The sequence below is a fragment of the Ambystoma mexicanum genome, chromosome 11 (genome assembly GCF_040938575.1).
Source record: "Ambystoma mexicanum isolate Mex_15411 chromosome 11, UKY_AmexF1_1, whole genome shotgun sequence".
NCBI lineage: Eukaryota > Metazoa > Chordata > Amphibia > Caudata > Ambystomatidae > Ambystoma > Ambystoma mexicanum.
In genome coordinates this window covers 167247995-167272284 of record NC_090934.1, presented here as the reverse complement: position 1 = coordinate 167272284, position 24290 = coordinate 167247995, and the positions used below count along the sequence as shown (strand labels likewise).

Sequence of the window (24290 nt, the reverse complement as noted above, 5' to 3'; positions counted from 1 at the left end):
GCTAGATTTATTGTTTATACGGAGACCTATTGTACAGCTAGATTAATTGCTATGCAATTGTATCTCGCTCCTTGGTTGCCCAGATTAATCAGTCACCTCTTGTTAAATGGGCGTTTAGCTATATTCATTCTTGTCCAAATTGAACTCATCTTTTGGAAGAAGATCCAGGCATTTGGACCACAATTTGGCCTGAGATTAACCCCATTGATCAGCCATTTTGGAAAGAATCAGGCAGGCTCTGATTGGCCCTTCCAGCTCATCTGCAACCGGTAAATCCCTATCCATCGTCAACCCACCAACTAGCATCCAAAGACAATGGATGAACAAAGAAGGACAGATTTGTTTTGGCCCTGTGAAGCATGATGGGTCCTAGCCACACAATCGGCCCTATTAGCCCCACTATCCATTTTCCCCATCAATGTAGAATTAATGAGTCCAATTTCCTAAATCTGCACGCTCACATTTATGAGCTTCTCTCATTTACCAAGTGCACCTTATAAAATGCATTTATCATTCACCTCGGTCCCTGAGATTCCCTAAATTGCATTTCTTTGTTTTCGATCCTGTGATTTTCTCAATTATACTTCTTTGTCACCTAGCAAGGCATAAAATAGGCATTGTCGCATAGCAGTTTTTCTTGCAATTCTGTAGGTTTGCTAATTAAATTGGCACTTGTATAGCAAAGCTAGCTATTTAAGTTTCCCCGTTCAATGACAGCACAGCTCACCTTACATTCCGCTCTTGCCTTCAGGGCTCACTCCACTTGTGTCTGTGTTCGCTGCAAGTTCAAAGGATAATGGGGAGAGAGAGAGTGCTGTAGTAATCCTCTCCTCCACTCTAAGTGCCAAAGGCCTGCGTGGGAGTACTAGGAAATCTATTTTCTTTTTCAAATAATTGCAATCCAGAAGTAATTGGGTGGATAACTTTTATTGAGCTAACTATATCGTGTCTGGCAAAGACAGGTATGTGTTAACTTCAGTTCTTTTAAAGACAGTCGTGCAATTCCATTCCTAAAACTTTAAGTTGTTACATAATGCGCAAGTACAGTATTGCTACTGTAAAACGCTGTCTTGTGTCCGTGCTTTACAGTAAAGTTTAGGTTTGTGTATCTAAATCTGTGTCAACCATATTCACTTTATTGGGGAAGATAAGTGAACACTTTTGAAAATGCACATGACCAAATTCTTTTGATGTTGAGCCTTGTTCTGGAACCTCCTGGTTGTATACATCAGTGCAACATGTGCTCAACCCATACGCTGATCCCATATTCCTTGACATTCTATCTTATCAACTTATTACTTTATACCAGCTAGCCCGTAAAATACAATCTAGCTTGCCCAGTTCTCTGCCTACTACGCCATCCACTCTGCTTAGTCTCTTAGCTTTCTGTATTCCTTATGTTGGAGGAAATAAAGTAACTAGATGTTAATGCCAAGTAGCGATCAATAGTTTCATAGAGTCTGTACATCCACAGATCTACTGCACCACCATACACTGCCGTTAGCCTCCAGAGCTCGCTTTGATTTTACGATTGCATTATATAGTAGCACCCAGTGCTCCAGAGAAGATTTTGAAGTGGGAGTATTTTACTGCCTATTTCTTAAAGTTGGGAGTAAAATGATTTTTTTTAAGAATTAGAAATGTAAGTCCAATTTCCAATAGGAGTATTTTATAAGTAAGTAAAAATATATTTTAACAGAAATGTTTTTGTAATAATTATTCCTTTGCACCTAGTTATTCATACACATTAAAAGATAAAGGTTTGCTACTTCTGAGCAGGCACTAATAGTAGGTTCTTCCTGTGGTACAACGTACACTACTTTTCCAAACAGATCGATGAAGCTTTGTGGGTAAAAGCAGGGGTACAAGGTCCAACGTGTCCATGTCCTATTTTGGTTAGGAGTATTTTTACTCTCGTTTTATTTTTTGGCAGTATTTGACTATTTGTAGTTAGTAAAAGTGACTCATACAGCCCTTATCTGTATGATTGTTAGCACCTGTGGAAGAGAACTGTCCAAACTCTTTTCAGAGCCTTTACAACATATCTATTTATTTAAGTCCATTCATGCATCTAACATTTTACGTTTTACAGACACTCATCCAGGGCTTGCAAGGTCCTTTCCGCCACTCGCATAGTCTAATAGATTTTATGATAGGCGAGTACCATTTGCGGGGGGATGTTTGAAACTTTTATTTGACATTTATTTTGCCTTAAATCTCAAATAAAAGTTTCACATGGCTGGCCTCTGGGTGGCAAGTGTGCCAAAAAAGTGGGTTTGTGGTAACATGCATAATTTTTAAAGAACGCGCATTTAAAATTTGTCATCATCCATTGCCACGGATTGAGTGCCTTTCGGATGTAGAGTAGGTAACCGAAGTTACTCTACCTGCAGGTCTAGTGGAATTTAAAAGAATTTGCAAGGCCTTACTCATCTCACGAATGTCTTATTTCAGCGGTAAACAAAACTGCTGTATTGTTGCTCATTTTATGTCTTGGGTATAAATAACTTTTGGTGACATTACAAATATTATTACAATATTACTAAAGAAATGGATTTGTTTATTTATTTATATGCTTGTATCACGCCGTTATCCCGCAGGCAGCAGGGCGCGCAAAACACATAACAAAAAAGCAATCATTTTAGCTGGTTCTAACGAGAGGATTTGACTGGCCAAATACCAACTCATTTAAACAGGTGGGTTTTCAGAGATTTCCTAAAGGTCAGTACTTTTTTTCCAACTAGAGAATGGGGATCAACTTATTCCAATATTGCGCTGCCTGTACTGGGAAGGCTTTACCTTTACCAGTTGGCCGGCAAAATCGTGGCACATTAAGCTAAACCTGATCTTCTGATCATAACGATCGTAAAGGAATGTATCTAGAGAATTGTTTCTTCAAATAATTAGAGGCTGTACCGTGGATGCACCTATGAACTATAGTCATAGATTCAAAGATGATTCTGTCCTCTATTCTCAGCCAGTGTAGCGATTTCCTTGCTTCCATGATGTGCTCTCTGTTCTTAATCCCTTTGAGGATGCGAACAGCGTTATTCTCCATAACTTGACATCTTTCTATTTCTTTCTTGGATGCCCCTAACAACAATGTGTTGCCATAATCCAATCATGACAGAATAATAGCCCTGGCAATGGTGGATGTGTTTTCCTCATTGAGGAACGGACGGATAGCTCTCAGGAGATGCAGGTAGTAGGCATTGTTCTTGTGAAAGTATTTAACCTGTACCTCAGAAACTACTGATGCTTCCACCATCGTCCCTAGTGTTTTAACCTGGGGCATAAATGGGATGTTTACTTCCTCAATGTCAAACGCTTTGTATTCTGCACCCAATTTCGCTCAGGCCTGACGAGTGCCAAAAATCATCAGTTCAGTTTTGGTGTTGTTCAGGCACATCCAGCTTTGTCTACAATATTATAGACTTCTGTTATTTTGGCACTATCCACGAGATGGTCCCCCACTAGTTCAAAGACCAGTTGGGTATCGTCGGCGGGGAGGGAGGCGTTTGTGCTGCCTCTGCGCCAGGAAGAACCAGATCTGACAGGCGTAGCTCGTAAAGAACATGCTGATGCTTTCCAAAAGGTCACAGAGACATCTCATGTATAGGTTAAAAAGCAATGGAGATAAACTTGCTCCCTGTGGGACTCCGAAGTTTATTAGAGTGGGCTCTGAAAATGCATCACCCCAATGCACTTGTGCACTTCGATCTGCCAAGAAAGAAGTCTACCATGCCAAAGCGGGTGGCGAGCAGCCCGCTATTTTATCCACTGCCTGTTGCAAAAGTTGGTGATCCACCAAGTCAAATGCTGCACTGAGATCTAAGAGCATCAGTTTGCTAATCAAGAACATTTTAAATATCAAACTCTGCTAATCAATTTTTGAAAACTAATGTAGATCTTGCCTTTCGCCCCACTGTACACCCTCCCCATCACTCTTGGGCTACCATGGCTGGTGGGCCCTACCAGGGCAGTTGGACATGTAAAGCTTTTAGTTGCTGGGGTGCTGTGGGGAAGTGAGAGGGCATTGCAGTGTTTTGGATAGGTTTCTGCCCCCAAATGTGATGAAGATATTTGCGCTTCACTTTTGTTGCATTACTGGAGCCGCTAAGCACACCTCTGCTGGTATCTGTTCACTCCCTGCCTGAGCCCGAAAAAGTGGACAATGAACCTTAATGCTTGCCCTGGTGAGAGGGTGTCTATTTGAGGGAGTGTGTGTGAAGCTATTACAAAGTAGACACAGAAAACAGGTTCAAGTTTGTTTCTCAAATGTTTTATTAAATTAAAATGCAGGATGGAGTAAGGACTAACTTGCCCTATGCTAAGGAGGGATTTCCCTACCTAAAGCAAACTAAGGATAGTCTGTGTCAGGAAGTCCAAATCAAAGGTTAGTCTGTGTCCAAATCCTCTACTTTCCCTCACAACTAACTGTATACAATGTGTAGGGATGTCAGCATCGAAATGAATAGTGTTAAAAATAAAGTTCAGAGAGTCTTCTAGCTCTTGGCTTGTAATCAGCTTTCCCTTCCTCAAATTCAAACAGTTCTCAAGGTATCGGGGTTCCCTTCCCCAAGAGTTGAAATCTTCCAGCTTTTCAAAAGAAACAATACAGTTCCCTGCGACACAACCCAGCTCTTTGGACGTCGGTAATTCGCATAGGCAGTTCTCTTTCTTTACTTCAAATCACACAACAGGTCATTGTCAAACCTTGACTTCTTTATGGATACTTTCATTCGTCTTCACACAGGGCACTCGGTCTAGGCGCAGTTGTCGGATCACATAGTCCACCCATTACAAGTCACGTAATCGATTCCCCTTTTTAGTAGCTTTACATCACCAATTGGCCACTGCTTCCTTGTAACAGTGACATGAGTTGATTCCTCAGTGTCACACTGTTTTGACACTGTACTGTGGCTTGGTTAGCCACCAGGCACTTTGTTCTGCTTTTTCATAGTCTTCTGACTCTTGCCAACACAGGTTTCCTCTTAACCTGCAATTCCTGAAGCCCGTTTCCTTTGGGGCGAATACTCGGTTTCTCATCTCCTACCCTTCTTGTTATTCTCCGGACGTTTCCCCGGTTTGTGTTCCAGATAATGTAGCCCAATCTCTGGACACTATACTGTGGCTTATTCGACCCACCTTGCATTCAATCCACTTTCATGTAATATCTTGGCTCTTGCTCATACAGGTTTCCTCTTGACCTGTAGTTCCTTGAACTCTTTTGGCTTTGGTTCATACCTCTTATAAACACAGATTTCCTTGGACTCTTAGCTTTGATCACTACTTGGCTTATCTTATCTTATACCCTTCTTGGTATGTTTTGTCTTTGCCAGCGCCTGTATTTCATCCACTACCTGCTGTGGAATCTGCCACCTTTCTTTAACATCCATTCATGAGTGCTCAATACTTGTGTTTATTCTGTTCGGAATTTAAAAGTGCTTAGTATAACTTTCCGTTCAATCAGTATTCAAAGTACTTGTTTCCACATTTTAAAGTACTTATAATGGTTTTCAGTTTGTTTGATATTCACCAGCACTTGTTTCAGCATTTACAATACTTGTACTGACTTTCAGTTCATTCGCTATTCGAAAAGTATTTGCGTCGGTATTCAAAAGTACTTTAAATAACTTTCAGTTTGTTGGGTTTACAAAACAACAATGTTCAATGCATCTCCGTCTGCCAGCCTGGTACTTCCCATTCACTCACTGGTTGGAGCTTACGACGTTGCAAAGCCTCTGCCGCTCTGGGTTCCCTCCTGCTCAAGCAGGATCTCGCTCCTCTCCCATCGGCTTTCTGTGGCATTGCTATCCAGTAAGGCTTTGCCTGCACCCAAGGACTTCTGTGACCGCTTGGCTCATTCACACTGGTCTTCCACATGCCACCTGTTACCGGCCTCCAGCTTTCCTCAGTGCTGCTTCCTGCTGCATAAGCTCTGCATTTGTCATCAGATCTCGAGGACCTCACTTGCCACACCACTGCTTGGGAGTGGTTTCCCCCAGCTGCTGCCTCAGCCTCCTCTGCTCACATTGCTTCCACAGCTGACTCCATTCACAAGCTCCGGTCGGGTTTTAAAGTGCCCGCAACCATCATAACTCCTACAAAGACTAGACCGCTCATTATCAGAATAGCAGTTATGTCTCACTCGTTTTGACCTCCTCCTCGTCCCAGTACAGAGCTGAGGCTGATAAATGTTTGTGTGAACAAAAAGAGGTTGCCATGTGTCTGTATTAATAAAAAGGGGGCTGACATGTGTTTGTCTCCCTCAAATGAGGATATGCCTTTCTAATGTGCCTCTTCCTTGTCCCAGTGCTGAAGTGGTGTTTCTGGGGGACAGTTTGAAGGGAAAAAGAGGGAAGGTCTGACACTAGCCTTCAAAGGCTTGGGGAATAGAGGGTTCTGTGTGAAAAGGGAACAAGGCATACCATGTCTCACCTAAGGACGTCCTCTCCCCACTTCCCAAGTTTCCTCCACCCATGTGATCCCCCCCTCGCAAATCAACCCCCAAAGTGGGAACCCGAAAGCGATGACATTTCCTTGGCCACCTGAGAGGAGGATCCCAGGTAAGAAGTGAGGACACCCTCAAGTTCCTACCATAAGCAAAAAGGTAAATCCTTTGGCTGGTCCAGGGAAGCCATGATGCTGTACAGGGGAAGGTATCGGGACCCCCACAGCATCTGAACTTCTTATTTGCAACTGGACACAAGGTGACCATTTATATCTAAAAGGGGATCTGGACTGATCTCTGAAGGCTGAGTATTCTCTGTGCCACCTCGCTCTGCAGCACTAAAAGAAAAACAGGGTATCAACTTCAGAATATCTCCTTTGTTTTCAGGGAGGGTCCTCTCACTAATGCAACTTACTTTTAGGCACTTGAGCTCATGTACAGACTTGCATGGGTCTGCAACCTATGAATCCCATCAGTGCGCACATTCTTGTCCAAAATATCTGGTGAGCTAAAGTTTGCAGACAAAGCCAGTGTTCCTTTTTCTACAAGACAGGAGCTGTAAGTCATCCAGAGAGCCAAGAGGCCAGTCTATAAAAGCTGCTATTTTGCTGTGACTGAGGTGCATGAAACTCCCTTTTACCATCTAGATTTCTGTACCAAGTATACATGTATTCCAGTGAGCTGTTTAAAGTGCGTATTCCTGTTCTAGCATCCCAAGCATCTAGGTACATTTGTGACATTTTGCAGACGCCTGGAGGCCTCGCCCAACACCACTAGAGCAAGAAATGACAGCCTGATTCTATAAATACATGAAGCAAAGTTAGCAGTACTGAATATACAACATTTAGGTTCCATCAAATGAAGTTTAAGAGAATATTAAAATATCTGTCTAGGTATTCTAAACATAACCAGGACAGACAGCCCTTGCACAGCGAGACCACCAATAGTGGCAGAATGGCGCTATACAAGACCACTTACATTATATAATCCCATCCAGCTTTTGAGCCTTCGGTATACATGTCCCTTACGTGTAGAGGAAAGACGTCCCAAACGGATAAATGACTGCCTGTGATCAGAGCTAATCACAGCCTAAATTACCTGCCTTCAGAAGCTCGCCCCAATCACAGCAGCCCACATTTAGACTTGGGAACATTTCCATCTAAAACCTTCTCATTGGCCTACAGTATCCCCTGTTCATCCCTACGGAGGTTTTTGCTTGCACATTTATTCAAGGCCAATGTCAGTCTATGGATACATTATTTCCAATGCTCCCATTGTTCATAACATGGAACCTACATTTTCACTGTGATTGAATACAAATATATCCCAGGCAAGATAATTTTATCTTTAAATTTGAAACATATTTGCCTTTGCTGAGACTGCCTGAACGTTACATTACTGTGTGATTTATTTTGTCTTGTCAGTGGCTTCCCGCCACCCAACAACCAGTGATAGCAACCCCTCGGTTGCCCAGCTCCGCCACCCTAAGAGAACGGGTTTGGAAACAGAATGTGTTTCCTACACTGTGCCTACAGCAATAAGTATCTGTGGCGTGAATATCTACAACACAGGGTGGTTTGTGAATGCAAGTATATGAAAGATCGGTTCTGCTCTTGTTCAAGAACTCAAGTGTCATAATTGAAAACAGTTCATTGTGGGCTCAGAACCAATCTTTCTCCCTTTCATATTAGGGTCTCTCACTTAAATTAAAATGTATTTACTTTACGTCTCCCCTGTTAATCTTCCACCAACCAAAACATCACACAAACTGCAGCAGATTTGTTAACTTAAACCTGAGATTGTCATCTTGCAGCCACTTTGCTGCAAGAGAACCAATCGTCGTCCCCTCAGAGATGCAAGTCCCCCTCCAACACTCCAAGAGGCACGTCAATATACTCCATCCACCCTCAGAGACAAAAATACCACATTCCAACCACATCTGGACCCTCACAGGCACTCATTGCAACACACACAGATATGAGTTTTAATACTGGCCTCACGGCTGAATCAAAGTAATAACCTGTAATGTGTGCTCCATGTCCTTTGTCGGCCACATGTGATAGCGCTTAGAAAAGATGGACACCAATATAGAACCCTACACGATTTCAGACTGGAGAGTTGTATGTGCGTTAGTGGCCAAGTAGCCCAATTAGTGACCAGAATATAGACCTTTTATTGGCTTTTCCACCAAAACTGTGATCTTTGGTAAATTCCCTAGCTTCCAGGGTGCCACTCCCTTATCTACCATTATTGGAAATGCTTAAAAACGGGCTGAACACCAGAATTAACACCATATTGAAGACATTGGGCTTGAAAATAAAAGCGAAAGTTCGGAGGAGAAAAATACTAGTTCCTTTTTAGTAGTGGGGGCATTAACTTACCAATCGATTTTGATGCAAAGAATGCAGCATTTTGTATGCATGTTCTTCTTTACCCCCGTTAAAACCATTGCCGTCAGTGAAGAGTACTGGCTGTCCATGTTTTAAAGTTATTAGATAAAGAATCTGCTTTTCACAGGTGCATGGTCACATGCAACCAGAGCCTAGTCGGACACTGGAACTAGCTAAGCTTTCTGTGATTTGTTTATTTCATGTAACACATATTGCGTGTTGCATTGCCCTGCAGGCAACAAGCACAGTGGCTGCAAGAGAAGAGCTGACAGGAGCCAAGCTCCCCACGCCCGTGCCCTCCTGTTACGCTCACCTGACTCCCACGGAGGCGCTGGCCTGGTTCGCGCTGCTGTGACCTCTTCTAAGGTGATGCACAGGGTTCGGAAGACGGACTGGACCGGGCCCGCAAATCTGGCTCGCAGAAGTATCCTTCTGTAGGCAAAAATAGGGGATTAACTGTCTGCGGGGTAATGCAATCGGCCTCCCACTTTCCCCTCTCACCCTCCTTGAAACCCTTCTGTGATTTCTCGTAGCGTCTCACCTTAGGGTCTTGAAGGACGAGCTCTCCAAACTGCTTCTGATGCAGGGGCGCGTTGGTATCCAGTTACTTCACTGGATTTTCGGATTGGTGAGAAGCAAACTTGCTTGGCTTCCAGGTACATTTTATTTGATAAGAGGTTCCCCTTGTGTCCATGCATTAATGTACTAATGCTAGTGTCTTTTTCCCCATAGGGGCCAGGGTACGGAATGCCGGGGAACAGGCACCGACCCGAGATGAGAGGTGAAATCCTTGTAGAAATCAGGTAAGTCTTTAATGAGCGTTTTTTGGTAATGTCTTTTCATTCGCTCATTAATGCTGATGTCTCTTTTTCCCCATAGGGGCCGGGGTCCGGAAATGCCAGGATGCGGCGCGGACCCGAAATGAAGAGGGAATGAATCAACAGGTAAGTCTTAACATGGAGATTTAGCTTTCCTTATTCCCTTCTCTCTCTCACCTTTTGTTCTGGTCTTTTTCTCCCTAGGCGCTGGGGCATGACTGCGAATCCGGATGATCGCTGCTGAACATGAAGGCGCCCTGTAAAGGTGAGTGGAATGCGGCGCTGCAGCGATCGACGCGATGAGCTTTTAAATTAAAGTCTTCCTTTTCAGGATTGTCGGCGAGATGTCTCCGGGATGCGGGTTTAGCAGGTAAGGACTTTTCCTTGTTCTGTTCTCTTCTTCTCTTCCTTTGCAGGTGATCCAGGATGCTGGCAAGCGTGGCAGAAGTCAGGAAGCAGGAGCAGACACAGTGAGCGTCCAGCTGCTAGATGCAGAACAACGCGAAGCACGTGTGGCTGTTCGGGTGGGGTTTAAATAGCCTTGGAAGAAGTTCCAGGTATGTATCCTTCCTCCAATCAGGTATGTATCCTTCCCAGACCACGCCCGGATGGTAAATTAGTCCCACAGGTAAAGTAGTTCCTTTCAGGCCTCAAGGAGGCCGGGATCCTGCAGCATGGTCTGCATCAGGTAAGTGCACCCAAGCATTCCCATAATGAGCCTATGGCGCCAGGACACTGTCCAAAGGGCCCCTATATGGGGTTGCTGGGTCCTTCCTTGGGGACTGGATGTCCGCCTTCGGGACGCCGGGCTTGAACTGGCTCCCCGGGAGCGGGCATCATGACACCTCCTTCGCTCTGTCCCTCCCCAATCTCCGCAGATGTGTCTCAGGGGACCAGAGATATCTGTGTGATCAGGACTTTCATAGCTATCTCTCAATTCTGAGGCATCCCAGAGCTGTCTCTCCTTACCAGAGTCTGGGGGGGAAGGAGGGTGTCTGCCCTTCTACTGACCCTTAAGGGCTGAGGGCATAGGTGCTGAGGCATCTGAAAGTAGTCCAACTGTGTGCGGTCTCGCAGGGCACTCTCATTGTCGATGTCTCACGTCCACTGCGTGGGTCTCAGAACTTTCTCTGTGCCAAGGCATCCCAGGACAGTCTGTATGCCTTAGCTGCCGTGCCGAAACATGCTGGCGCCAAAATATCCCTGCGCCAGACTGGTCATGCCTAACCGGCGGCACCGAAAAGGGGTGTACCGTACCCACGAGTCTTCCTGGCTGGGAGTTTGCTTTATTCACGATGTGATCACAAAGGAGCACTCTCTAAATACTGAAGGAAGTTAGCACAAAAAAGGTCTACATGTGGCCTAGAACCGATGTGGTACAATAAAAAGCTTACATTATGCTAGTCAGTGTTGGGAAGGGGGGGGGGGGGACTATCATCCCAGACCCCCAAGCGCTTTCTGATGAGGCAGAGACCTGGATGTGTACGGTAGGGGCTCGGAAACTGTACAAGGGGTGGGGTATAGGTTTAATGGATCCCGTTATCTAATAGTGGTTGTGCATCCCTTGTCGCAGTGGGTGGAGACTGGTCTTTGTGCACAACGGGATGCTAAATGGGCGGTCAGATTTTTGGTCAAGAGAGGTTTTCCCACATTGGGGAGTGTGCAATGTATTGAGGAAAGATAATGACACACACTTTTTTAATCACCTCTTTAAGGAGATAACAGCATTATTGGGCATCAAGCATTGGATGTGCACAATGTATCACCCCCAGGCCTACATCATTGTGGAGAGAATAAACGGGTTATTAAAGAGTATGTTGTCAAAGCTTTACACCACCTTAAGGAGAAATTGGGTGCACTGATTTCCCCTTGCTTTGTTTAGCATGCGAACGCAGCCCTGTAAGGATGACCATTTATCACCCCACGAGGTGGTAATATGCGGCGGATGTACATGCGCCTATCTCCAATCAGGAGGAGAGCATCTGATGCCCACAGGGCTGCGTCTGTGTTGGGCGACAAATTCAGAAGTTATCTGTTTGCTCTAACAAAAGCCATAAAATGTATCTCTCACAGATAGCACATCCACGGACTGAAGACCCGACCAGCGCTGCATTCGACACACCAGCAACGTCGCCTCCTCGCCAGTTATTTCCTGGCGACCGTGTGTACATTAGAAACTTGCGAGCCTAGCTAGAACGGACCCTTTGAGGTAGTCTATTATACTCCCCTTACAGATAATGTTTGTGAGTTGCAATATTGGGTGCATCTGTCTGTTGTTGGCAGAGCAACCCAAGCTAACATTTAAGGTGTACAACCAGTAATGAACCCTGACCTTTCACATTTCTAAAGAAACACGTGCAACTGCACCTTGAATACAAGTTCTCTCTTAGTTTTTAGGTATTCTGCAATTGATCTACCTCTATGATAAACAAAAAACGCTGCTATGCATTATTTGCACAACAGTTGTCTTTCCTCTCCTTCTCCTGGTTTGCAATGGAGGTACATGGTTCTAATAACTCCATCGACCTTGATTTCGAAGTACATTCTGAATCCAACCTTAACTCGCAGGTTGCCCAACAGCAACATTTTCTTAGTCAGCCGAAACATGCTACATATGAAAGTCATTCTTATGGGTCTAAAGAATCTAGAGCTCTTATAGGATCTGAACACCAGCAGTAAGTAGATCAAGCTCCGACCCCAAGTGAATTCACATTTTTAAGTTGGAATTCTAGGGGCTTTTCTCACCTCATGAATAATGATCTGAGTTCACTAAGCAAATACAATCTGATTCTGTTACAGGAAACCTGGCTAACCAGCACGCCAATTTGGGACACACATGATGTTTTAATTAATACTGCTAGTAAGAGTTCTTGTGGTAGACCATATGGTGGTCTATTAACAGCCATTCAAGCGAACATCAATACCAGTCTCACTTCCTGGTCATCACCCAACCCCTTTATTCAAATGTCACGGCTCAAATTGGTTGCCACCTCGTATGCCATTATAAATGTATACTGGAATCCGGCGGGGATAACGGACGAATGCTTTCTGAACACGTTGAGCGATATGATCAGCCTCATTTGTTTAGACAACACAGTATACAAAATTTTGATTGCTGGTGACCTAAATCTGGATTGTATAGCTGGGAAAATCTCAAATACCCAAACTCGAATTAAGAAATGGTTACAATTTGTAAAATATCACAATCTTTACAGACTCAATGGTGCGTTCAAATCCGATATCCCCCGGGTTCAACGTGGCATAGAGGGAAGTCTTCCTCCATCATAGATTATATGTACATGAATCTTAGTTGTTTCTCTGATGTGATAGACTTTGAAATTGTAAAATCCGACGTGAGTGACCACAATCAACTGACGGCCAAATTTTTGTTCAATGGTGTCCTAAACTCGCAGAGAGATAAATATCAACATTCTCAATTGACTTCTAATAATGCAGGTAACAAAGTTAGATGGACGGACAAAGCTTTAGACCGCTTTCACACACAATTGAATCACGAAGTTAACAAAATCCAACTGAACTTGGTAAATTCTAACATCTGTTACTCTGACATGATTCAAGTTTTTCGACCTTTATTGGCGAGCACTTTATCCAAATTTAAGGCCCGACCTTCCTCTCTTCACAATTTCAATCTTGACGTCAGAAATCAAAAGATATTATTCAGACTTCAAAAAAGGGAAGCTATGAAATTACCTCATAGTATTCGTCACAGTCAGCTATCAAAAATTAAAACCAGTTACATAAACTGGATTAAATCCAGGCGTGCCACATTATACCATCTTGACAGCCAACTGTTATTGGCCACTATTCAAAGCCAGAACATTGCTAATACCTGGTCACTGCTCAATCAAGCCACCACTGGGCCACAGGCAATAGTACAGGCCAATGAAGTTACTGAGGCGGACTGAATCTCCCATTTCTCAACCTTATACAGTATTCCAAAAGGGGGTTCTGCACCATCATCTGACAAGTTCACGACGAATTTTCATCAAAATTTTGATTTGGATGACATTCGCCTGTTTATCAAGAAGTCCAGTCGAGCTGGTGCATGCGGCCCTGATGGTTTATCTAACAGAATGTTCAAAGATCATCCAGAAATCTGGTCCAAAATATTATTTAAAATCTTCTCTATCATTATTAATACGCAAACCCTTCCCCCTTCCTGGACTCACTCAATAATTATTCCAATTTTCAAGAAAGGGAACAGGAAAGATCCCACATGTTATAGACCCATAGCGTTATTGGACGCTCCCGGTAAGATTTTCTCTCGTATAATTTTAAGAGAGTTTCAAAAATGGACTATGCAGGCTGGACTTAATGATCCTTTTCAAGCAGGCTTTGTGGCACAAGTAGGTACTATCCCTAATATTTTTACCTTAAATACACTTCTTTCCGAGCATACTGTTCAGAGACAGACTTTGTTTCTAGCTTTTGTTGACTTTAAAGTCGCTTTTGACTCAGTCGACAGATCTCTTTTATTTTCAAAATTAACCAAACACAATTGCCCCTCTTCTTTGACATCACTAATAGTTCTCCTTTACACAAACACTACCATGCAGGTGAGACTTGCTTTGGGGGGCGATCTGACGGCCACATTTACAACACACAGAGGATTGAAACAGGGGTGCATCTTGGCCTCTTCTATATTCAATTTCTTTATTTTTGATTTGGGTATTGCTCTCAAGCAGATAAGTAGTGATTCTCCGATTATGGGTTTGACCAAAATCCAATATCTTCTTTACGCAGACGATTTGATTCTCATTTCAAAAACTCAAAGTGGTTTACAAAATCTCTTAAATGGTCTGGAATCGTATGTGGATGCAAACCACCTAAATATAAACATGAATAAAAGACAAATAATGGTTTGCAAATGGCACTTGGGAGTGAAAGTCAAACCCTTTACATGGAAATTGCATAATTCTGCCCTTGTCAAGGTATCCATATATAAATATTTCGGGATTCTGATCACTGATACTCCTGCAAACCCCAGTCAAGATATAGAAATTAAGGGCAAACTACAGACTTTAGTTGCTCAGGCTAAAATATTAATGGGCAAATTCAGCAAATTCACAATAAAACATGTGGTAACTTTCTATATGCAGAAAGTCCTTCCAATCTTAACTTATGGGTCAGAAGCCCAGGCCCCCAAAAAAGAACTTTGGTGGGATAGACTGGAATCATCCTTCTGGAAGCAAGTACTACATTTGCCGGCAAGCACCCCGTTACCATTGATTAGGTTTGAACTGGGCTCTCTTTCCATTTTTTCGTATGTCACTTGGAAATACTGTGCATTTCTCCGAAAATGTCTTCTCTCTCTTGATCGTATAGATATTTTGGGTAAAGTGGCTGTCCATCTATTAAGTAGAGATCGAATGTTCTCCCAAAAATGGTGCAAGTCAACTCTAAATGCACTAGCTGATGCATCAATTTCGCTGGAGCTCTTACTATCAAATGAAGGCAGTGCAAAAAAAAAAATTCAACAGTATGATTGGTGTACTAACCAAAATAAATGTTTAAATTACAATACTTCAAACGGAACTTATTTGGTCATAAGCGTCACAGTGTTATGGCTGACTATTTGGTCAAATTTCCATGCTCTAAAATACGTCAAAAGCTGCTTCGCTTTCGTCTGAATTTGTGGCCAACTCGAGATGTTCTGTCTCGTAGAAATTTAATCCTGAAGGCTGATAATTACTGCCGATTTTGCAAAGTTTTAGACCAAAAAGAGACTTTGGAACATTGTATAGTGTACTGCTCTCAACTGGCAGCCACTCGTAAGCTATATTTCAAAAACTATCTGGAAGACCAAAATAGGTATATACACAAAGATCTGTGGCAATTCATCTTCTCATCACCTAAGCTAGTCATAAAAGATAGCCACGATACAATTTTTGGATGCTGTATTTCCTGATCAACGCTATAAGCTTCAGTCAAATCCTATTGAACATCAAAAAGAGTATCAATTGAGTAGTCCAGACTGTTGAATCCATTCACTGCACTTGCTGTTCTTGTATAAATCTGCTGGTAAATAATCATGAAATGCAATTAAAAAATAAAATAAAAAAATAAAATGCATTGTTTTTTTGTATGTTGAAAATTTGAAAGGTTGATTGTATTAACCAAACAAATAAATAAATTTAAAAAAAATAACTCCATTATAAAAAGACACGTTCTCGCAATCATGACTACTCTCCTATTACAGTATTTTCTTCCACGTATATCTGCGTTATGCACTGGGTAGCTGGTTTATTCTATGCTTGGACTAGATATATATTTAGGATGTAGTTTTATATGGGGTGGTCATATAAAAGGGAGAGGGAATTAGACATGATAACATTACTAATGGTTCTTTGACTGAGGGTTCTTTAACATTTGACAATACTGAAAATATAGCCCTAGTCAACAAAACAACTGAAATACTACAGTGGCTGAGGTCCTTGATACAAAGATTAGTGCCACTGCTACTAAAACATCTGTCTCTTAGCAACATATGGGGAAGCTTGCAAATGTACTTATGTTATCATTGTTTCCTAATGTGTTTTCCGACCTAATTGCAAATGTTTTCTTCTTTTCCAGTGACCCACATTTTCCTATTTTGAAATGTTTTAAAAGACAATCTAGAAGGGCCAAGTACGAGGAGTGTCAAGGCCTTGGGTTAGATATAATAGAAGTGCACCATTCAGAGTTAAGTAAGCATTGGTATTGCAGACATGAGCTCACTAGGGACAAAGAGGGTTAATAGGAGCTGCTATGCCTGTCCCTTGATACCACACACATCGGGAGCACCCCTGGTATTAATGCTGCAGGAAACTCTGATTTTGGAAGCTCAATATTTAGTACATCTGACCTTGTGCAGATTGCAAAGCACTTTCCAGGCACGAAGCATGCGACTAGAAATAATGGATCCAGATGAACTGCAATGTGCTTGCTGACCATGTTGCACTCGGTTCTCCTCATGATCCCTGAAGAGTATCTAATAGTGGGATCCTAAGGCTTGCTTGCCCCAGCAACATTACCAGTGACAAGATGCCCACAACAAGATCACAGTGCCACCACCCACATTCTGTATCCCGACAAGAACAGAAAAAGAAAAACAAGCTGCGCAGAAAACAAAGGTCCAATTATTTATCTCAAGATTCATCACAGCTACTCAAAGAAATACCAGATCAATATAGACTAAGTCAAGGAACAGACGTTCTTTGGATCGCTCTTGGTGCCCGGAATGCAAGCTACTACAAACAGCAAATGGCTCCAGATCGTCCGCTGGCAGGTGATACAACTGAGCAGGGCCTCAAAGCTATCAAAGCCGAAATGTGCGCAATCAGACTAATGACACTGCAGAACCGTTATGTATTAGATTTACTAACTGCAATGGAAGAAGGCGTTTTCTGCAGGATTAGCGATTCTTGTTGCATCTTTATACCTCCAGAGAATGCCAAGAACTTCTCCCTCACGTAAATAATAGGGGCCATGCACACTCTCTGCACCCACATGCAAACAGAAGCTCGCATACAGAACGGGGACTGTTACAACAACCTTTTTTCTTGGGTGCCGTCCTGGATGGAGGCGATAGTGAAGCTACTGGTTCCTGTGATATTATTCATGTTGGTGATCTCCTGTAACTGCCAGCTGGGGCTCCGATGCTGTACCAAAACGGTGCCTGGAAGCGTAATGATGATGGTTTCAATTGGGGTACAGGGTGCACTTTGCAGTACAAAAGATAGCGCAATTCAAACGGATGACCCAGACAAGCCACGCATGGATGCAATAGAGCAACGACTTCACCCCACCGGCACCACCACAATTCCCACAGCAGATCCTGAGCCGATCCTGAGAATTACATAGAACACTGGGTAGACCTAGCAGGGGATGGAGGTTGTATATATATATGATCTGCACCCTCGAGCAATATGCACGTTTACGGTCCATGTGTAGAGAGTATAAGTACTATAGAAAGGGTTGTCGCCATACTTGGAGGCTGAATGACTGGAAAGAGAAAGAATGAAATAGGAGGAAGAGAAGCTCACCTGGGCGTTTGTTAATGTAATATTAACGAAAGGGGGGAATGTTGGGAAGGTGGGACTATTGTCCCAGACCCCCAAGCGCTTTTGGATGATGCACAGTCCTGGATGTGTACGGTAGGGGCTTGAGGAGGGTACAGGAGGGTGGGGGGTGTCGACAGGGACTAGGATGCGAAGAGGGGAGTACATGCTTTTGCTTTAGAGTACATTGGGAATCAAACATCATCTTGGATAGTAGCAGCCAGGACTGAGTGTATGCGTGCGGGAATGGGTTGTATCATGGGCACTGGTGAGAAAGGACGTAGCTGCAGAGATTGATAGGCCTTTCATAGTCTCACGTTGCCAGCATTTGTACCACAGAAGCAATGCGCCCTGCAAGGCCAAGAGAGGTTGGAGAGCTCCCTGCGAAAAGCGATCCCACAAGAAGGTGGGCACAAGCCTCTGACATACCAAAGCCCAGCTCTAAGTAAACGCGCCAAGATGCCCTGTCCCAGGACCCCATCATTTCAAGGTACCAGTCAGTCCCAGAACACCAACCATAAAACTGTTAGACCGCCAATCGATCAGAAAAGATCAGAAAGCAGGGACTGGTTGCCTTTACCATAGGTCACATGATTTGTGCTGGCAGGTGCAGAGAGGGGGAAAACAACAAATCTACAACGAGGGTGAAGAGCTTTGGACTGGTGCCGACGTGTCTGGAATCGAGCTGGGGGTTGCGAGTTGCAATGACCTCGAAGTATTCTCTTAGCCCTTTGTCTGTAGTACCAGTTACACATTAGGTTAGAGATAATGAATTTGTATTCTTTGTATAATGAGCTTTATGCTTGATGGCCTGCAAGAAAAAACCGACGTGGAAGAAGATGGACAGAAGGGGCTGTGACCAATAGCCTGGCATCCCTTATGGAGCAGGTAGCCTATGCATGGGGTCTCATCAACTAACCGTTCAGGTTTGTAACTTACGTCACTGATGACGCTGTGTGCCTCCTTAATGTGTTGCTTGTATCAATTTTGGAAGAACGTTACACAGCAACAGAGCCCTTTGCTGGCGCATCAGAGGTGTGCTGGGCCTTTTTCCCTAGATGGGTTGCATTTTTTCTAGTGTGAGTGTCAAGGGGCTTCTCTACATCAGTATGTTAAAATACTCCACGTCGCAACTTTCTGGGTGAACTTTTAAGCCAGGCGATCCAGACATACAAAGAATTATGTAATTTTAGAAATGTGTCGTATTATAGCATTAATAATTAGTCAGCAAAAAATTATTCTCTACAGATTGATGTATGTTTGACATTAATAAGCTTGAACCAAAGGGTGTAGCAGGTTTGGCGGTGGGGGTAGCTCTGGTGCTGAGGAACAGAGGCATTACAAGATGTCTGAGATATTAACAATGTTCCTTAAAGAAGTGTTTAATTGACTTCTAATTGCGGGGCTTGGAACTGAAAAAAGGCAGACGCTTAAGATGGCAACCGGGCAATGAGGCTGACCACAACCATGAATGACGAAGGCTCGCTGGGCACAGATAGCGGCAGAATTTTAGGTTGCAACTACGACTGGGTGACATGGACCAAAAGTCATGTCTCGATATTTTTTAGCTAAATAGCGATATATATATGTATATATATATATATATATCGATATTGCTTATGTGGGTTAAATGCTCAGTTGTAAGCCACCAACTACATGTGAGATGTCACAAGCACCTTTATTTACAATGAATTGATCAAAATAAAGTGCAGATACAGGGATCCTCTTCGGGGTTGAGAATACAGACAGCTGTGTAAATATCAAAATGTTAATACAAAAATTGTAGTATACATAATAATGTATTTATATGTATATATCACAATGTTAACAATATTGTCTCATACTATATCGATTTAGAAAATATATCGGTATATCTCCAAATGTCAATATATATACCCCAGCCCTAGTTGCAACCAAAGATCCCTTATTGAGGCCGAGAAAGACAAATTCAGCTCCCTAGGTTCTAAACTCAACTGCTTTAGTGAACACCAGATGACACCAATGGGTTCATCGTGGGGCTAGGACACAGAGCAGGAGGGGTAGGAGGTGGGTGTAGTACACAACCATAGAGAGGGAGAGAATAAAAGAAATCTAAGGACAATGACATTTCGTCACAGGCTTTGACAGACATAGTGGCTCCTTTTTGCACACTCCTGAAAGGGCAGATTGTTTATGAGGGGCCACTGCATTGGAGTGCAGTGCCTGGGATTTCCCTAGCTGCTGTAGCCACAACGCCCCCAGGACCCTTCCCTGGTCAATCAAGCGAGTTCCCAAATATTGAGCATCAAAATAGATATGTAAATTGTTAACGTTCACGTATAGTTAGTGTGGAGGCGTTCTACTCCTGGTTCATTTATATTCATGAATGGCCCTGCTCGTCGATTTTTATGAATGTATATTGAGTCGGAAACCGCTACAGCCTTGGATTTGGGTTTCATATATAGCAAACCTAACTAGAAAGCAACAGAGTGCTGTACATATTGCTGAGGGTAAATGAGGTACGATGGGGGTTGCGTTATGCGGCATGGGATGTTCTGGCCATAGGAGTGGGATCTGAGTGGGAACGCAAAGAATCTAGGTTACAGCTAAGTACTGGCTGAAGAGTAAGCCCTTGAGTTTCTTCCTGAACTACAAACACGTTGGCGTAGTCTGAATTGCCAAAGGGATGGTGTTCCAGTCGGCTGGGGAGTGGCAAGAGACGGTCCGTTTCCTGTTTTTTCCTTTGATCATGAGGCTGGTCTCAAGTGTAGCGAAGACCTGGCTCATGGAATGAAACCCACCTGCACTACAGAGATTTGCAGCTAGGTAGGCATGGGTGCGAGCAGTGTTTGCCAAGGTAATACAATCAGTCCTAAAAGAGTATTCTGGAAGGAATGGGTAGCTAGTGGAGCTCTCCTAGGAAGGGATAAATGTGAAATGTCTTGTTTCCTATTATGAGACGTGTTGTGCTGCTCTGAATTGGGGCAGGTGTATCGCAGGAACTCTGGTGTGGAATGCATTCCTCCCCCCGGCCCCATCAATGTGAAAGATTAGCAGGGCATGGATTGTGGTTCTGAAGTCCTTAGGTGAAAGGAAGGATTTTATATTCTGGAGAAGTGTTAGCTGGTACCAGACGGTTTGTGCCGAGTGATTTGACAGTTTCGACCAGGTGTGGTGTGAAGCGGTCATGGTGCATGTTTTTTTGCCAACCTTAAAAAGTATCCTGATTAAATGGGTGACCTAGTAGGAAGAATTCCGTCTTTGTGGGATTGTGTTTTAAGTATGTGCTTGTCATTCAGGCTTGGATCGAGGTGAGGAAATTTATGAGGTGAGAGATGTCCTGGGTACCACTGACTTTTAGGTATAATTGGGGATTGTCTGCAAAGGGATGGAGTGAGATGTATGTATGGGTCATTGAGAAGGGAATCCAATGACTCCATGTATAGCTTCCTGACAAGAGTATTGAGACTAGCAGGACTTTGTTGATACCCAGGCACGTCTGACAAGTAAGATGCAAATCAGTTGTGAAACCCAGAGAAGCCCCTTATGTTCACGAGTGAGCTGGTCAATGTGAGGTGGTCGACCATTTCGCACCCAGCAGAGAGGTTGAGGAGGACAATCAGGCACAAGTCCTCTTTATTCGTGATTTGAAGAGCATCATCTATGATCTTGATGTTGGCTGAATGTGACACAGATCATTAGTGAGGGCTGGAAAGTAGGGGCGAGTGCACTGAGCGGAAGAAACAGATGCAGGACAGGGAATGGATAGAAGGCACGGAATGGATAGCGTGCACAGAGTGTACGGAACAGATAGAAAGGATGAAGTGCATAAAACAGAGGGAGTACATGAAACGGATAAAGTGCATGAAACTGATGGAGTGCATAGGACGGATGGAGTGCATAGAACAGATTAAGTAGATGGAACGGATGAAGTAGATGGAACGTCTTCAAACATTTTACCAAAAACCACCATATCACATCACCACGCTTACTCTCTCCTATACACCACCACTCAACTAGAACACAGCAATACTATGACACATTCAGTATAGCTGTTCTCATACAAACACTCGCCACATAATCCTAATTAAACACAGCTGGCTTAGCACACCCGCTAGCCTATGCATTCTCCTCAGGCCTAACGCAGTCAGAAATCAGTCTGGTTATCAACCCACCAGAATGAACACATATTCCTGACCTCCCAACTACCACACCCACCGCTATGAAGCAACTATCATGCAAGTGCCACACCAGCTGCACGCATATCCGGTGCACCCACGCACCTTATGACTCTCCACCTTTCTCTCTACTGACTTGAACTACGGTTCCCGAAGGTGTTCAACCTACCAGTGCCTTGAGATCATACCAATGATACATAAGGCGCTATATAAATGCAAAGTAACATAACATAACATTAACAGAGCTGGTAATCTTTTTTTTCTTGCGTCACCATGTCTTTTACATAGAAAAAAATATTATGCCATACAGTTCATGGATCAAGAGGATTTCTCTTAGATTGAGTAAATACATTAAGTTACTTGACCTGCAGGCCTGGCAGGATTATAAAGATTGCTCAGTATGAAACATACTGGGTGTGGTAGAAGGAATGACCTATACAGGGCGTTGCAGTTTAAGGGGGTGCACCATACTCAGTGTGGTCTGGGAGGAGTGATCATGAACAGTGTATTCTATAGACAATCAGTGCCAAATGCTGAGTGGGAGTGGCACACGTAGATTGGTGTGCTTCTTCTTAGTCGTCCCGGGTCAGGTTGAATCCCTACTGGGTGGAATCTGACGTTTCCGTTGTTCTGGGAGGAGGGCTGCGCTTGTTGGAGGCTCATGTACGAGTGTAGTCTGGCGCATACAACGGTTGTGTTCTGAGGAATAGGGTGAGAGAGCATGATACTGAGTGCCCTTGGAGAGGTCCATAGCAGGTTTGATCTGTATGGATTGACCGTACCAAGCGTGATTACAGTGTGGAAACTGCACACTTCACAGGGGAGCACCATGTCAAAACTGGTCTGGGTGATGCACACTAATGGAGGTGTACAATGGTTGTGATCCCAGGCGAACAGGTGCAGCACGTATTCTATACAGGACCTTGTCTAAAGGAGTGACCACAAAATATATGGTTTGAGGCACCATATCTAATGAGGAAGCCTGTACTAGGTGAGCTTTGAGAAGTAGAGCCCTCATTATACACTTTTTAACCATGCAAGTGATGTTTGAAGGAGTGAGCAAATCTCATTGTTGGATGGGAGGCACGAAGTCCTGTTCCTCAAAGCTCAATTGATTCAGTGGCGTTTGCAGTTGCACACCACTCTAGGTGTGATCTTTGATAGGATGAGACGAGCTGGAAGTGGTTTATTTGCCCCGCCCCCACGATGGATTTATTATGGGCAATGGGGTGATCCACATGGTAGGATGTGACCTGGGGGGTGGGCACCAGACTGGGTGTGGTCTTCGGGGATGGTCCATTATGGGTGTTGTGTGAGGGAGTACATCAATCTGGTGGCAGGCTGTAGTATATATGGCCACAGAAAAGTGCCTCATACAGGGTGCGGTCTGGGGGAGCCGTGCTGAAACTAGAAGCTTCTCCGCACAGCTCAATGGCCCGTACAGGCGGGGCGTGGAGAAGCGTCCAATGAGAGCGCTCGCGCTCGGCACCCGGCGCGCGAGCGCGCATCACCCACCTTCACAAACAGCTCGATGTGCGCGTCTTTGTCCTCCTCGCGCAGCCCGTTGTGATTCTGAGGCACCGACAGAGACATCTTTGTGCGCGCGCGTGCGTCTCTGGCCTCGCGCTACGGTCCAACCGTCACACCAGTGTGTTCTCGAGCTCAGCTCGCTGCTCCGCCGACAGTCTTCTACCTCAGCAGCTCCAACCGCCCACCCGGGCTCGCGCTACCGCCCCAACAGTCTTTTCTTTCTGCGCGCGTTCAGCTGCTCCGCCCGTGTAAGTTAGTGCTGCCGTTGTAACCGTCTTACGGCCCGCGTTCCTCGGCCTGCCGGTGTCTTCCTTGCGCTGGGAAGTATCTGGTTCACCGCCCTTAGTTAGCCGAAGAACGCCTCCCGCTATCCCTCCACTCCGCAGACGGTCAAGCTGTAGTGGTAACCCTTTAGCTGCAGCCCAAGCCCCGCCTTCTGCTCGGGCGGAACCCGCCCCCATTCCCACCCACAGCGAATAACGGGACCAGACCGAGCCAGAGCCGTGACTAACATGCACTGTGTCAGCCTGTGACTAATTGGACCAGTGTCGAGCCCTGGCTCGCTGAACCTACATTTGCCTGCCTCTTGTTTACAAAAGCCGGACAGTGCCATTTCGACCACACCGCGCAACCAACAAGCAGGCTCAGATTGGCATATAGGGCAGTGCCCGAAGCAACAACGCAAAGTGCTAGTGTGGAGCAGTTTTTTGCTCAAAAGTGGGTCCCTTTTTGGGCTTATGTGGGCCAGTTTAATGAGTTACTTCACTATGCGGCTAGTAGTTTTGACCATTGTTGCTGAATAAACATTCTTTTAAATTGCACAATTTGCATCATATTTTATCAAAAAACTTCCCTATGAGAACTAATTCAAACAGTCTGTC

At 44.1% G+C, this 24290-nt stretch overlaps 1 protein-coding gene across 1 annotated transcript in view; it reads right to left on the bottom strand.

Moving 5' to 3' along the window:
• Nucleotides 1–23834, bottom strand: part of CLIC4 (chloride intracellular channel 4) — a 325354-nt gene extending 301520 nt beyond the window's left edge. Inside the window, exon 1 of the mRNA XM_069622723.1 lies at nucleotides 23395–23834. Within this exon, the coding sequence (XP_069478824.1) occupies nucleotides 23395–23472 (78 nt within the window). The 5' untranslated portion in view covers nucleotides 23473–23834. The remainder of the gene's footprint in view (nucleotides 1–23394) is intronic.
• Nucleotides 23835–24290: the final 456 nt, after the last annotated feature.